We start from the raw sequence: 15,626 nt of genomic DNA on the forward strand, positions 1-15,626 counted from the left end.
GAGACATGGTATGGGCCGCGGTGCTCTGGGGTTTCTCAAACAAAAAGCTCTGTATTGTTGACAGAAGTTAAAGGCGCTTAACTTTGATTCATTCGTGAAACAAAAAAGTAATATTGACTCGTCCATCTTTTGTTAGATGGTTTTTAGTTTTTCCTTTGCTGGTATATATGTTTTTCTTTTGCTTTATTCCTTTGGAAATTGTGTAACATATTTACAGAGAGGAACATCTCAAAAAAAATTTGTTTTTGTTTTAGCAGCGTCCAAAACAGAACAAAGTTGTTCTTTTGAAAGTACACTGCTTCTATTTGGTCAAACTGTTTACAGGTGTAAAACGTGCCGCCACCGCACAGCCCAGCCACGAAATCACCTGCTTAACGTGCTATCTGTCGTGCTGTGATGTGCCGGAGATTATGATTTGCCGTGTTGTGCCGTGCTAGAAGGCGTGTTGGGCTGGGAAAATAAACGTGTTGTGCCGTGTCGGGCACATTTATTTTATATTTTTCAATACAAACCCTGCATACTTGAGATTATGGTGTTGGAGAATCATGGACAAAACGTTATGTCATTACCATGAAAGGATTATGAGACACTCTTCATACTTGAGATTTATATGTTATTTTAAGAGTGGTTAGGTACTATATGGGCTTTCTTGTAATCCTATATTATATGACCCTAAGAACGGGAGGCTGTACAACCAAATATTTCTAGATGGATGCGCTGGCACCAAGAACTGCATTACTTTGAAAGCCTCGTCTCCCTTAACTCTGGTATTTACGTAGGGAGCTGGGGAGAATCCTACAAAGAAAACCAGGTGAAGTCGTGAAGCATCATTGGCGGTCACTCTATGATCGTGTAGTTCTGTTTTTTTTTAACAATAAACCAGCAGGTAACTTACTATTTTGCATTTCACTTTTTATTATATCTTGTGCTGTTTGTTAGAGCCTCAAGTGATGATACTACAGGCCTGGATTTGAAACTCGTTTGCAGCAAATTCTTTAACGATCTAAAAAACAAAATCACCAAATTAAGAATGTGGGGAGTCATGTATGTCGTTGTAACTTATTTATAGTTGTTATCAAGCTTCAAGGAAGTACGGTTAGGAAGACAGAAACGATAGCTTTCTTCCATCTGTTACCTTGAATGGTCGAGGAGTGGGGTCTTTAAACAAGCAGCAAACTGTCTCGATCCATGCATTTGTCTGATCCTGCTTCACTGAGGTTGCTTTTACCTTACTCTCATCTGTTTTTTCCTTACTGGAACTCTGCAAGACTGCAATATTCCAACCCTGTGTACCTTGATTTGCTCTTCGCACAGTAAAATCTGAATATTTGGCATATGACTGTAAGTCACTGACTGATCCATACTTGCACATAGGATTACAATTTTAGAAGAAACTTCATATAATTTGGTAAGGAACATAGGATTAATATCTGGCATATGTTGTATGAGGCACGAGGCGAGGTGCCCACACTTTGCATCGTTCTCCTTTAGGGCTTTTGCGGGCACCTCGGCGCATATTAACAAGGCAAGGCGCGTCGTGTGCCTTGAGCGCCTTGTGTAGTTAAAGTAAAAGCAAATTAAATTAGTAATTGGTGCATTCTTCAAGGCATTTAGTTAAGACTTTCGGTGTTAAATGCTCAGCCACATCGGCTGGAATGATTTGCAGCTCACCAGTCAAATTCGGAATTCTTCCAAATAAATTCTGTGAATTAAGTTAAAAACAGTTCACCAACTCATTGATAATTGACCAACATCTGGAGCTTGAATTGTGCAGTACATATTATTGGGCCGTCCAGCAGGGCCTTATCCAAGAAAGAAGTTTCATGCACCGAATTTGGTACACATCTCTCTCCATATATATAAAACTTGTGCACGGCTAACAAATCAAATCATCAGGTCACACAAAAAAAAGATTGAGGTTATATGAAACGATTTCGCTGATCAGAAAAGTTTTTTCATGGAAAATCGCGACCATGATGTCTTAGAAAACATACATTTTCGCCTACCTTTAAGGACAGCTTCTTCGCAGGCTAAACATGTGTGCAGATCATGGAAAACTATCCTGTCCAATAGACCTCATAACGAGGTGGGTTTCCTTTTTGCATGTCGTTACTACAAAGATGACTACACAGACAATAAAATCAAGCTATACTTCGGAGGAATATGATCATATTGATATTGGTAATAAGATGGAGAAGTATTACTACTCTTATGAAACACTCATGGAGATGGAGCATTGCAGATTTGCTTTTAAATCCTTTCAAAGTGATATCCTGGTTGGATCATGCAATGGATTAGTTTGTTTTGAGAAAGAGGATTCTTATAACAATATGCCTGAGCCTTTCGCAATTTGCAATCCCTTAACAGGAAAATTTATTTTTCTTAAACCTAATTTTAGTAGGGTGTGGGAAGAAGAGGCTGTCCTAGTTTCAAGTGGGTTCGGTTATTGTCAATCAACAAACCAGTACAAGGTTGTTAGGATTTACGCACTCAATGGCGAGGAGTCACACGTCCAAGTATATACTATCGGCAGCAGCGAGTGGAGAGACATGGAAACATGTATAAGGAATAACACATTCCCTTCACCTGGTATCTTTGCTAATGGTGTTCTTCATTGGTTGGACGCTTTCGAAGGTGGAATAAGTCACATTGCGTCCTTTGATTTGGAAGATGAGAAGTTTCGATCTCTCCCACTACCACCTTCTGAGGAACTTGGACGTTTAGATTCTTCTCATAATAAACTCAATTTGTTGGGTGGGAATTTGTGTTGGGTTCAGTCTCAGTATAGACCTACCTATAACATAGACATATGGGTGTATAAGAGAAAGACGCACAACACTAACAATACTCATAAGCTCGACTACTATAGCAAGAATTCTTGGAATTGGGTCAAGGAGTTTAGTATAAAGAGTAGGCTCGAGCCAATTCAATTACAAAAGGCAATCAAGTACTATTGTTGGGCAGCAAGATCCATTGTTATGACCCTAAAACTCAAATTATAAGCCAACTTGGGAATGATAATGGTATGGGTTAGCTATGTTGTATATCCCAACAATTTTTCTACAACAATTCCTTTCTTTTGCTGTTTCCGGACCGTCAGTAGCCATTATTTTCAAACGCAATCTGTCCAATTTTTGTTGATGTTATGTATTTGTAATGTTCATTTTTCTTAAATAAATAGATTGGTGAAAAACTAAAAAAGAAAAAAGAACATAAGTCTTACAGTGGGTCTAAGTTACTATATACAAAATACTCCGGACACTGCTTCTGGCCTTAACGGTGATTTCTATGCTTGCGTAAATCCTGGACATATGGTGGTTCACTGTAGAAAACTGTAAGGACCTTAAAAAGAAATATAATGTTAATTTGGCTGAAAACAACAAAGATGAATTTTCTGGCACGGTGTCTGAAGTAAATTTGGTAATAAATGTGAGAGACTGGTGGGTAGACTCTGGTGCTACCAAACATGTATGTGGAAACAGAGATATGTTCACCTCTCATAATAAGGTAGGGGAAGGCGGGAAACTCTATATGGTTAATTCATCTGCAGCTTCGGGTAGGAAAAAGCAAAGTTGGGCTCAAGCTCACTTCTGGCAAGACTCTCACTTTGAATGAAGTTCTTCATGTTCCGAACATCTATAAAAATCTTGTTTCTTGTGGTGTTCTAGATGATAAGGGTTTTAAAATTGTAATAGAATATGGAAATGTGTTGTAACTAAGAAAACTATATTTATTTTCTTAATTAATTTGACAGTACGTGCAACACCAATCATTTGCGAAGTGAGCTATTTGCGCAAGTGTGGTCAATGTATCCCTTAACTGTAATAATAATAACAACACGTCAGTTTTTTTCAAGGTGTCCAGTTGTAAATGGTATGAATCTAATAGATTTGAATTGTACCTCAATCTTAGATATCACATTCTTCTCATATAACATAACAATTGAGGAAGGACAAATCTTGACCACTCTTTACATAGGCAGAGTTAGCCAAACTATGTTTTGCAATTGTCTTACGTGGAAATTATTATTAATCCATTTTTTAATCGTCTCCTATCGAAGCCGATCTAATTAGTCTTATAGAAAGTGAATCTTAAACTTTTGACCTTATTTCTTGACCAAATTATTGAAATATTCTCAGTGATGTTCTGCTTTGTGTGATCTACCCATTTGTATCTACTATACCTTCTAACCCAGTGAATGAAACCTATATATATTGATCCGTAATTTGATATTGTTGATTTGAAATCAAGAGGTCGCATGATTTGAGAATATAAAATATAAAAAATATTTTATAAACATCGGAGGCAAAATTTAGATTTATGATTTAGAGTTTTTTATGATGATTTTGATGAACAAACATAATTTTCAAACAAATATTTTAGAATGTAAATTCATTTTCCCGGTCAATAAGGTTTTATATCGGGAATTGAGTGAAAGTACGTTGTTTTCTTTGTAGGTAGTTGTCGCGAAACAACTCGACATTGATGGTCTTTCAGGAAAAAGAATGTAATAGTACTTTAGAGAGCGATAATGTTCTCTTACGCGGGTACACCAATTTCCTTTATATAATACGGATACTGTTTCGGTGATCCAACAGTCATGATCGTATTTTCTTATACGTTCCGGTATCATCCTCGAAATATTTGGTTTTCTTCCTTATCAATCGTGCTAAAAACAACCAATTACATCTTTCACGATACAATGTTGCATGTTTTGTGAAGATTTTTTTTTACTCGGTCAATAAAACTCACTAAAAAGAAAAAATTATTTTTATCCACTACTATTACCAACACCCACCACCATAAAAACCATCCACCGCCACTATTTCTTCCACCAATAGTAATGTTACCGCCTCCACCGTTCACAAACACCCGCCATCGTTAGAATTAATATAGTTTTTAGTAAAATTATTTATTAATAAAATTATGTATTTATGTTAGATTATTAAAGGGACATCTATAATAGAAATTTAATTAATCATTATGAACAATCAGTGAGACACTAATTAATAAAACATTTAAAAATGGTTAAGTTGAACAAACCCCAGCGGTAGATTTATTTTTGCCAAGGACAAATCCTGACCACTCTTTACATAGACAAATCGATAATAAATAATTTCATATGGTCTGATCTTGATTCGTGTTGTTCGTTTAGTTATTACATAACATGGCAATTGATTGCACCAATTTTTTTAAAATGGACATGTGTTTTATCGAGTTTATTTTAACATTAGAATAATCAACCACGTTTTATACTTTATAAATAATGTTACATATTGGCGTTTTGAAATTAGCATAATATTTTTTTGTTCACCAATACCCGCCACCACCATAAAACCATATGAATCCATTTTTTTTATCCACCACCACCTAGTGGCAGAGCCAAGGGTTGACTAACCTCGCTCTAACCCCTTAAGTTTTTAATAACTACATATATTTTTTAGTTTATTTTATAAATAGTACTTTGTCCATATACATTTATGGTTTATTCCATCAATGCTTACATGTTTCCTTTTTTTTTTTAAAAGTAGGCCTCCTAAATGTCAATTTTTGACTCCATCACTGCCAACCACCCTACCACCCTATGTAGGTTATTGGACGCAATTCCAATTTTCAATCACAAATGATATGTATGAGGTTTAGAATGAACAAAATGTCGTCAACTGATTAATTTCATTACATTTTTTCCTTGTATATATTCTTTTTGTATTGCAATCAGTTTTATTTAACATTCTTTTTGTATTCCAACTACGATCATGAAAATATTGTTTTGTATGATACAATCGCTGAAAAACAACCAACCACATCTTCCACACTACGATGTTATCGATGTTGTAACGACAAAATAAAATTAATATTGTCCATCACTACTCACCAGCACTCACCGTCACTACTTCTTCCACCACAAATCAGGGACGGAGCCAGGATTTTGAGGAAAGAGGGAGAAAAAATTCTTGACAAGTTGGATACATGTGAAAAATGGACTTTGTATCCCATTTTACGATAAAAGAACAAAAATAAATATAACTGTGCTTGGCTCCGCCCTTAACCACCACTAATCTTTCGGCCTCCACCTCTTCTACTACTCATTGTCGGCAGAAATGTCTATTGATATTATTTATCAAAATTACTTATTAATAGAAATAAATATTATAATTAATTAAGAAAATATTTATAATTAAAAAATGATTAGTCATTTATTATGAGCAATTAGTGAAACACTAATTAAAGAACACTTTATAATGAATAGATTATTTATTATGTGCAATTAGTGAAACACTAATTAATAAAGCAATTATGATATTTAAGTTGAACAAACCACCATCGTTTATTTATCTTTTCTATTAATTCCAACCAAGGTAGAACACTGGTTAGAGGCCACTCTTATGACACAATAGGTCATGAGTTTGAACCTCTGTGTTATAATTTTTGAAAATCCATATTTTGACTTGATTATTCATTTTTCATTCATAATATTGGAATTAATGCCACGTGTGCGAGTTGTAGGGGGTGGTCAGGAGAACCACAACCCTTGATTTATCTTTGTATGGATAATAAATCTTGACCACCACTAACACAGGCAAACTTATCCTAGCTTTGTTTTGTACTAATGAAATGTAGATAACCGTCGATGTGGAAAAACACCATTGTCCCTTATAATATATAGATATAGATTCCTATATATGCCACGCATGACAATAAAAGCATAGTTAGTAAAGTTCTGCGAATCATCATTGACTTCCATGTTAGAATGGTTCATGGAGTTTATACTGATTGTAAAGTCAAATTTCAGCATATGATTCATGTTTTTATGTTTATACTATCCTGATCAGATTTCTGATATATAATATAGATTGTTCAGAATGTGATTTTGATTAATTGTGCATCACTCTATTGAAAAACATAGGTGTTGCTTGATCTTTGTAATAGTAGATATATCAAGAGGTTTAGTCTTCTGATAAACTACCTCATGTCTAGCTTTCCAAATGTACCAGCATATAGTAACAAAGATTGGAATCTGGTTCTTGAATTGATAATGAGCGAAAAACCAGGATTTGACCAACTCATTAAAAGTGGCAGCAGCACCAAAGCAATGGTGTTGAGTGTCAAAGAGATTTATTCATACCTAAGAGGCCAGGGGACATGAGAGAAGAGTATGAGTTAGATCTTTTTTGGAACTTTTGCATAGGTTACATACATGATCAATGTAGTTTAGGATGCTTGCAGTTCTGGTATTAGTAAAAACAATACCATGAGCACATTTCCAGATGAACATTTTGATGGATGGGGAATTATCTTTTCCCATGCTGGATTGGGCGGATCATCCTTATACTTATCACTGATTTTCTTGTCATAAAGAGATTTGACAGTGAAGATCTCATTATCAGTAAGTAAGGCTAAAGATGATTTTATCCTCCTTCTGAGTACTGCATATAGTGTTCCAAATGTCTTGCTGGTCTTCTTTCATTGAACCATAGAGAGAAGAGTCGTGCCCAATCACCTAAAGAATTGATGAGATGACAACTTATATAAGATCATTATTAAGACATATTGCGGTTTCGTTGTAATCTAATCTTGTCATTGATCCATCTTTCCTCCCAAATCCAATTGTTTCCACCGTTACCTATTTCTCATCTATTATATAATATTTTTAATTTACATGGACGAGAATGTAAAAATAGCCAGGATGTAAACAGTTTCATCCTACCCATTTTCAAATACTTTTTCTTATTTTTAATTTACATCAGGATGCATCCAGTTTCATCCTCGCTATTTGCATATAGTGTTCCAAATGTCTTGCTGGTCTTCTTTCATTGAACCATAGAGAGAAGAGTCGTGCCCAATCACCTAAAGAATTGATGAGATGACAACTTATATAAGATCATTATTAAGACATATTGCGGTTTCGTTGTAATCTAATCTTGTCATTGATCCATCTTTCCTCCCAAATCCAATTGTTTCCACCGTTACCTATTTCTCATCTATTATATAATATTTTTAATTTACATGGACGAGAATGTAAAAATAGCCAGGATGTAAACAGTTTCATCCTACCCATTTTCAAATACTTTTTCTTATTTTTAATTTACATCAGGATGCATCCAGTTTCATCCTCGCTATTTTTTAAGTTTAAGCCAGGATGAATCCAGTTTCATTCTTGATATTTTTTAGGTGTCCATTTCACCCATATTTATTTTTACTCGTCCATTAGAGCCATGTTTTAAAAATATTTGGACAAATAAACCATTTTCCGAAAGATCTAAACTCTCTAACATTTGGATTGGTAAAGGGAAATTGTGGGTCCCATTCACATTATTTCTCTTCAGTGTATTATTTTCGTTTCATAATACCTTTCCAAATCCAAAGACTAGCTCAACTAGCATTGGACTACCATTATTTCTCTCCAGTTGTGGGCCCTCTCCAAATCCAAAGACACTACTATTGGACTCTGTAGAAAAGGAAGAGCAAGCATAGGAGCTCAACTAGCTCTGAATTGGGGACAAACAATGCGGCAAATAAACATCAACTTTGCTGCAGAAGAAAAAGGATTCCTACAAGTCATCCAACTAGGGTACCAGCTGAAAGTCCAACAAAGATTTCAAGGGAGAATTCAAAGTCAGTAGCCAATTGACTTTGTCTTAGGCAAACTCATCAAAATTTCTGTCCATCAGAACAAGACTGCTATCAACTTAGCTACTCTAGCTAGTCAGTCTAATCTTTTTCATAACTTTAATTGGAGAGGACCAAACCTCCAGACTCTTTTGTTTTCCCTTCGGTTTCCTACAAACTTAACTCATGAGGATAACTGTAATAACATTGCTGAACATCATCATATTTTGAGGGATTCTTCTGCTGCTCGAGTTAGCACATAAAACATCCCAGATATAACTATGAGTGGGCTGCTTGCTTAAGCGCCTATTTCTTTTTCTTATAAAGAAAAAAAAATAAAATCCAAAGACTAGGTTTTTTAAGTTTGGTGCCCATTTTGATTAAATATGCTTCCTTGTAAACTTTAAAACCAAAAACACAGTCCGTCGACATCAACCAGAAACGTAGACAGTGCGAGTGGCATCTGGCAAGTGGCTTGTCTTTTTAATAATTTTGGGTCAACATTTTGATTGAGTCACTATTGATGGGTGGTGGCACGATGTAAGTAAACCGACAGCCCAGCACGGTCACTCAAAAGTAGACACCCCCCGACAAAAGTCAGAAGAAGAAAAGTCTACTCTCTACTGCGAATCAACGCGGTGCTTCTCTCAAATCAATGGCCGTCGTCTTCTTCGTCGTCTCTCACTAGAATTCTAATCGATCTTAACACAGTCTATATCTCTTCATCTTCTTCCTCTTCTGTAGATTCTGAGTTGTGTTTTTCTTCTGTAATTCTGCAAAAATGTGGAATGTGAATTCACAATTGCGATTATGTTCATCAATAATGAGACAAAGAATCAAACAACAACAACAGGAATTCTTAATTGGTACATCAATTAGAAGATCTTTTACTACAACTGAAGGATCTAGACCTACTATTATACATAAACGAAGTATTGATATCCTTCATGATCCTTGGTTTAATAAGGTAGGTTTTATCTAATTTAATTGCTCTTTAACTGTTTGTGAAATTGCTTCAGAGAACAATGATTTTTGATGATTTAAGTTAATTTTGTGTGGAATTGGGTGAATGATTGATTTGTGTGGCCTTATTTTGTGTATTTAGGGTACTGCATTTTCTATGACGGAGAGAGATCGACTTGATCTTCGTGGTCTTCTTCCTCCTAATGTTATGAGTTCTCAGCAACAAATTGAGAGATTCAGTAAGTTATTTCACTGGTTTATATTCTTTCTCCGTGTTACGTGTATGAATTGTGGATTGTACATCTTGTTAGTGAAGATGAAGTCCTGTTCTGTCACTCTTTAAGTAGTTGTTGTAGTGATGGTGGTAGGAAAATGCTGTTTCTACCTTGTCTGCACTGAAACTTGCCGACTTAATGGATGATATGCTAAGCCAACTGAGTTGCTAGGCAAGTGGGATCTGCAAGTAAAATCTCCTTTTATCCTGTAATTTTGCCGGTGTCGGTTGATCTGCTGGTTTAAACAGGGTGTAGTTAGTGCGGAAGGTAGTAGTAGTTTTTGTAGTACCTTGTTTGGTGGTGTATATTGTGTTAACGTTCCTCTTTTCCTTGTGTTAAGTTGAATTTGTTTACTTCGTCAAGGGAAAAAGAAAAGAAAGTTGAAGGTTATTGTTTTTGATTGATTGGCAGTGGCTGACTTGAAAAGGCTGGAGGAGCAAGCAAGAGATGGACCAAATGATCCATATGCATTGGCTAAGTGGCGTATCCTTAACAGGTTGCACGACAGAAATGAGACTATGTACTACAAGGTGTGTGCTTTTATATCTGAATTTGAGTTTCTACTTAGTAGTAACTTTTTGCAAGTAGAGGCCTTACAAATGTATGGTTAGTCATTGGAATTTACCTCAATGTTAACTGCTCTCTGGGTTCTTACAGGTTTTGATTGACAATATTGCGGAATACGCACCTATAGTGTATACCCCAACAGTTGGGCTAGTTTGCCAGAATTACAGTGGTTTGTTTAGAAGGCCAAGAGGAATGTATTTTAGTGCACAAGATCGTGGAGAAATGATGTCTATGGTTTATAATTGGCCTGCGGAACAGGTTAGTAATACTTCTTGCACTCAAACATATGCCGTTTCGTGATAGATCTCTGTTTCAACGCCACTAAGAGACTGCTGCTAGTGTTGCTTAGCAATCATGTCAATTCTGATTTCCTATTTCATGTGTTGCATTATGCAAACAAGTCAGGCTACAGAGGCAGTGTACTTATTATGGCTTTTGCGTGTAAATAGTTATTGTCGGCTGGAAGTTCTTAAGTTGTTTGTTATTAACACTTTTTTGTTATTATATTTTGTTATCGTCTAGCTTTCATTTAATAAGCTACTGACGAATGTATTCTATCTGGTAGGTTGATATGATCGTGGTGACAGATGGAAGCAGAATATTAGGTCTTGGAGATCTTGGAGTTCAGGGCATTGGAATTTCAATAGGGAAGCTAGATCTCTATGTTGCTGCTGCTGGGATAAATCCTCAAAGAGTAAACCTCATATATTATTTCTTTACATGTATATGTACCTGTGGCTTATAATGTTCCGGTATTAGTTCCAAAATGTAGGTTTGTTTGATTGTGTTTCGAGTACTCCAAGCATTGTTGATACTGTTTGCTAATTGTTCTAATATTGCGTTGATTCTGCACTTGCAACAGGTGCTTCCTGTGATGATTGATGTTGGAACTAACAACGAAAAGCTTCTCAAGGATCCTCTGTGTAAGAACTAATTACGCATTTCGCCTCGTATGCAAGTTATTGGTTTGTGCATGATAATTACTGTTATTTCTGCTTTCTAAAATACAAATTCTTTTTTGTGTGTATAGACTTGGGATTGCAACAAAACCGCCTCGAGGGTGAGGAGTACATTTCAATTATCGATGAATTTATGGAGGCTGTTTTTACCCGATGGCCACATGTGATAGTACAGGTACTGTGACACTACTTAGACATGATTATTATGTTACCATTGTTGTTATAGTCTAAACTGTCTATTTTTTTTAATCATTTGAATTGATACTGATGAAGTAATTGTGTTTGAGCAGTTCGAAGATTTCCAAACCAAGTGGGCCTTTAAATTGTTGCAGCGCTACAGAAATACCTATCGTATGTTTAATGATGATGTTCAGGTACTGATGCGACATCTTATTATGTCTTTATGAGAATATCTGTTATATAAAGAACGGAGATTATTTTCTGTAGTCTGCCAAAAGTTTCAGAGTAAATAGCCTCTGTAGATGGTATATGATAACAATGATGAAAACATGATAAGTAAAATGAAATTAAGATACTCGTAGTTCAGGTAATCTTTCCCCAATGTTCTCCTTGATTTCTTCTTGATTGTATGTCAAATATACACTACAGGGAACTGCTGGAGTTGCAATAGCTGGTCTTTTGGGAGCTGTTAGAGCACAGGGAAAACCAATGACCGAGTTTCCAAAACAAAAGATTGTAGTTGCTGGCGCTGGAAGGTGAGATGATTCTGAAATTAAAGAAGAGTGTGTTATAAGATATTATTATATAAGATCTTGAGACTTGTCCTTCTTCTGCTTCAGTGCAGGAATAGGAGTTCTTAATGCAGCAAGGCAGACCATGTCAAGGATGTCAGGAAATAACGAGGCTTCTTTTGAAAGTGCTAGGAGCCAGTTCTGGGTTGTTGATGCCAATGTGAGTTTTTACTTTCTATATCTTAAAAATTTACAAATCCTTCATTCATACACGATAAACTATTCTTGAGCACTCATCTATTTTTTATTATTATTATGTACTGTTATCTACGCCTTAGCAAATGCGCGGTTTGCCAAAAAGATACTATTTTATTTCACTATATTGCGTCCAAGTATTATGCTTCTACTCACTTGGGGATATTGGATCCAAGGAGAGAATTAGTTAATTTTTTTAATTTCTTAGTGTAAACTTTTATACTTCACAGCAGGACTTACTAGTTATTCCTTTTTCCAATTGATTTTTACAACTGTATGGAGGGAAATTAGGACTTGGTACAGAAAATTAGTGGAGTACATAGTTGTCCACAATCAGCAGTGAAAGACCATAGTAGAAATGGAAGAATAATTGCAATCTCCAACCTAAAAGTTGAGATTATCTTCATGTTGTGCTGTATCTATTTTATTCAAAGATGCCACTAATTTTTCTTCCTTACTGTTTCTTTAATGAATCAAGGGACTTATTGCCGAGGATCGTCCAAATATTGATCCAGATGCTCTGCCATTTGCAAGGACAGTCAAAGAACTTGGTCCCCTGGGACTACAATCAGGATCAAGTCTAGTAGATGTGGTAAGTTTACTTGCTATATCTGTCGTTGCTACTTACATTTTTGTTATCAATCATAACAACTGATGTTACTTGCGGCTGTTCAGGTTCGTCAAGTAAAGCCTGATGTGCTTCTTGGATTATCTGCAGTAGGAGGCTTATTTTCAACTGAGGTAGAGAAAATACGATTGATTGACGCTGTATTATTTGTGTTTATCACTTTTTTTGTAACTAGGGCATGTGCTTGCTTTTACTAGTTTATCTCAACCTCCAGAATTGTAGGATATGTTACACATGTTTATATCATCTTTTAAAATCTCAAATAGTCGAAGTTAATCTGGGATGACGGTAGATCTAAGAATTTATCCTCACCAGTCATTTGCATCCCTTTGTATCTTTTTAGTCCTTTACATAACTTAGTACAAGTATGTAAGGCTGTGTTTCCTCCTGTTCGACTTACCTTGAACAATTTAATGTCTGATTCACCTTTTTTTTATATAGATTTTGTGTACCTGTTACTAATATTATTCACCAACAGGTGTTGGAAGCCCTCAAGGGTTCAACTTCGTCCAGACCAGCTATTTTTGCCATGTCAAACCCTACCAAAAACGGTATTATAAGGCTCATAACATATTCATATACTCGGTGTAGCCTTGTTAACTGTCTGTTTCATCGATAACTTTTGTTTGCCAGCTGAATGCACCCCTGACGAAGCATTTGCGGTTCTGGGTGGTGATATAATATTTGCAAGTGGGAGCCCTTTCAAGGATGTGGATTTAGGTACGCCTATTTAAGATGCCGTGTATCATAATTTGCTCATTGAACTCGGCCATTTAAAACTTATTGTCCATAGACGTATAAGACTGCCATCTTTTTCTATGTTGAGGCCAGCAATATCAAATTATTATTTTTGGACAAATTGCTTAGGTCTCCCTGTAAGATACATCATATTCTGTACCTTAGTACGGTTTTCTGTTTTACAGAAAGGCTCCTTAGCGAATACTAGTGTATCACACTCGAATGAGGAAACAAGCTTCCTGTGTCATTCTTACAATTTCTATCTAGTTTTACCAATTATTTTGTTGGGAAATGTTTATACATACTGACAGTGAGGTGACTGGCTGCTACCATTTTTAATTTTGTAAATGCAATTGAACTGAATTTGCTTCAAGTTTTGACCTCTTGTGCTCTTCCTCTTACTCATTAAAATTTTTAGGAGATGGTCGAATTGGGCACTGCAACCAGGGAAACAACATGTACCTATTTCCAGGGTTAGCTTTCTTTTACTCTTTCTGAGTGAACACTATCTTGTTCCTGGCCTCGCCACATACCAACATAGCACGTATTTCATCATGCAGGATAGGTCTTGGTACACTGTTATCTGGATCTCGTATCGTCTCTGATGGCATGTTACAGGCTGCTGCTGAATGGTATCTTCAGAAACCTCTTCTCTTGTCTAACTGGCATCTACCAAACTGATGCTGGACCACAATATTCTGATATTTTCAAACTTTTTGCATTTCCTTATCTGCAGCTTGGCAGCATATATTACTGAGAAAGAGGTTCTCAGCGGGACAATTTTTCCTTGTGTTTCCAGGTAAATTAACAAATCCTATTTTGCATCAAATAATAATACTGTTTGTCAATGCTGAATGCTGATCTATTGGTTACTTTGAATTGTATGAAATATGCAGCATCCGTGATATTACAAAACAGGTAGCAGCAGCAGTTGTTAAGGAAGCTATAGAAGAAGATCTAGCAGAGGGATACCGTGATATGGATGCTCGAGAGCTCCAAAAACTGAGTCAGGTAATTATATATTCTCTGGTACTCAATACGCAACTGATCTGCTGGTTATTTGGGGTCTGGATGATATTTCTGTACGTAAGTGACCGTTCAAGATTATTTTGGGACCATCAAACTGTTGAACTAAAATACAATTTATGTGCAGGAGGAGATTTTAACGTATGTGCAGAACAATATGTGGAATCCTCAATATCCAACTATGGTATACAAAAAGGACTGAAAATTCTGCGTCTTCCTCTGATTCTGTTGGTAACCACGGTGGTGTCCACGAGCTCGTGTGAAGGAAGAGGTGTGGTAGTTAGGATGTTATCCCGGTTTCGTCTTAAGACTCCATTGTAGAGACTTGTATCTTGTGATTAGATTTTTACTTACTGTTGAATTTCCCACGCACTGTAAACATTTTTTCATAATGACCCCCCTGCCCAGCAGTAGTCAATTTGTGCCTATATCCTATTAGCAGCTGGGATCATATCATAAGATGGTGAGTAAAAAATAGGAGCACCATTTTCTTCCATGTAAATTCAGCGTGAATATGCTGCAGATTACTTGATCATGTTAATTTCTCTTCTTGGTGTAAATTCTTAGGAAATTTTTGTTACTTGGCTTGTCCCCTTTAACTGTAAGGGCAGAAAAGCCTGTACCCACAGGTCATTGCTGTTGTGCATGCAAAAAATGAAATCTGCAAGGCCAGGGTTTCTGTATTGGCAATGCCAGGGTTGTTGTATCGTGTAACAGAAACCGTGTTTATCGAAGCCACCAGGCTCAAAACTATGGAAAATTCAAGGGAGTAGGCCCTGCAAAAATGGTCTTGCTGCTGCTTATATACGTTTTCCCAGCAATTTCTGTAACTGGTTGAACCAAAACAAGCCCTGTAACTGATTGAACCAAAACAAACCTTGGCAAAAATGGTGCTGGCAACACAACTTACATA

The 15,626-nt window shown here is 36.2% G+C and overlaps 2 protein-coding genes across 2 annotated transcripts; both read left to right on the forward strand.

Moving 5' to 3' along the window:
- The first annotated feature begins 2,120 nt into the window (after positions 1 to 2,120).
- Positions 2,121 to 3,002, forward strand: LOC113345893 (F-box protein At3g07870-like). Its single transcript, XM_026589544.1, has one exon. It carries the CDS (start codon positions 2,121 to 2,123, stop codon positions 3,000 to 3,002), a length of 882 nt encoding a protein of 293 aa, XP_026445329.1.
- A 6,203-nt stretch (positions 3,003 to 9,205) lies between these two features.
- LOC113345817 (NAD-dependent malic enzyme 62 kDa isoform, mitochondrial-like) lies at positions 9,206 to 15,293 on the forward strand. Its single transcript, XM_026589484.1, has 19 exons — positions 9,206 to 9,577; positions 9,716 to 9,812; positions 10,260 to 10,378; positions 10,506 to 10,673; positions 10,981 to 11,109; positions 11,278 to 11,338; positions 11,446 to 11,549; positions 11,665 to 11,748; positions 11,984 to 12,090; positions 12,175 to 12,286; positions 12,800 to 12,913; positions 12,997 to 13,062; positions 13,428 to 13,500; positions 13,583 to 13,669; positions 14,106 to 14,160; positions 14,248 to 14,319; positions 14,424 to 14,486; positions 14,584 to 14,698; positions 14,841 to 15,293. Exons 1-19 carry the CDS (start codon positions 9,392 to 9,394, stop codon positions 14,913 to 14,915), a joined length of 1,887 nt encoding a protein of 628 aa, XP_026445269.1. The 5' UTR covers positions 9,206 to 9,391; the 3' UTR covers positions 14,916 to 15,293.
- Positions 15,294 to 15,626: the final 333 nt, after the last annotated feature.

The sequence above is a fragment of the Papaver somniferum genome, unplaced genomic scaffold (genome assembly GCF_003573695.1).
Source record: "Papaver somniferum cultivar HN1 unplaced genomic scaffold, ASM357369v1 unplaced-scaffold_84, whole genome shotgun sequence".
NCBI classification, from domain to species: Eukaryota; Viridiplantae; Streptophyta; class Magnoliopsida; order Ranunculales; family Papaveraceae; genus Papaver; species Papaver somniferum.

Coding starts and splice junctions, on each gene's coding strand:
- LOC113345893 (XM_026589544.1), top strand. CDS start 2,121: ATGACTACACAGACAATAAAATCAAGCTATACTTCGGAGGAATATGAT.
- LOC113345817 (XM_026589484.1), top strand. CDS start 9,392: ATGTGGAATGTGAATTCACAATTGCGATTATGTTCATCAATAATGAGA. Junction 11,550..11,664: donor GGCCACATGTGATAGTACAG/GTACTGTGACAC, acceptor GTGTTTGAGCAG/TTCGAAGATTTCCAAACCAA. Junction 12,091..12,174: donor GTAGTTGCTGGCGCTGGAAG/GTGAGATGATTC, acceptor CTTCTGCTTCAG/TGCAGGAATAGGAGTTCTTA.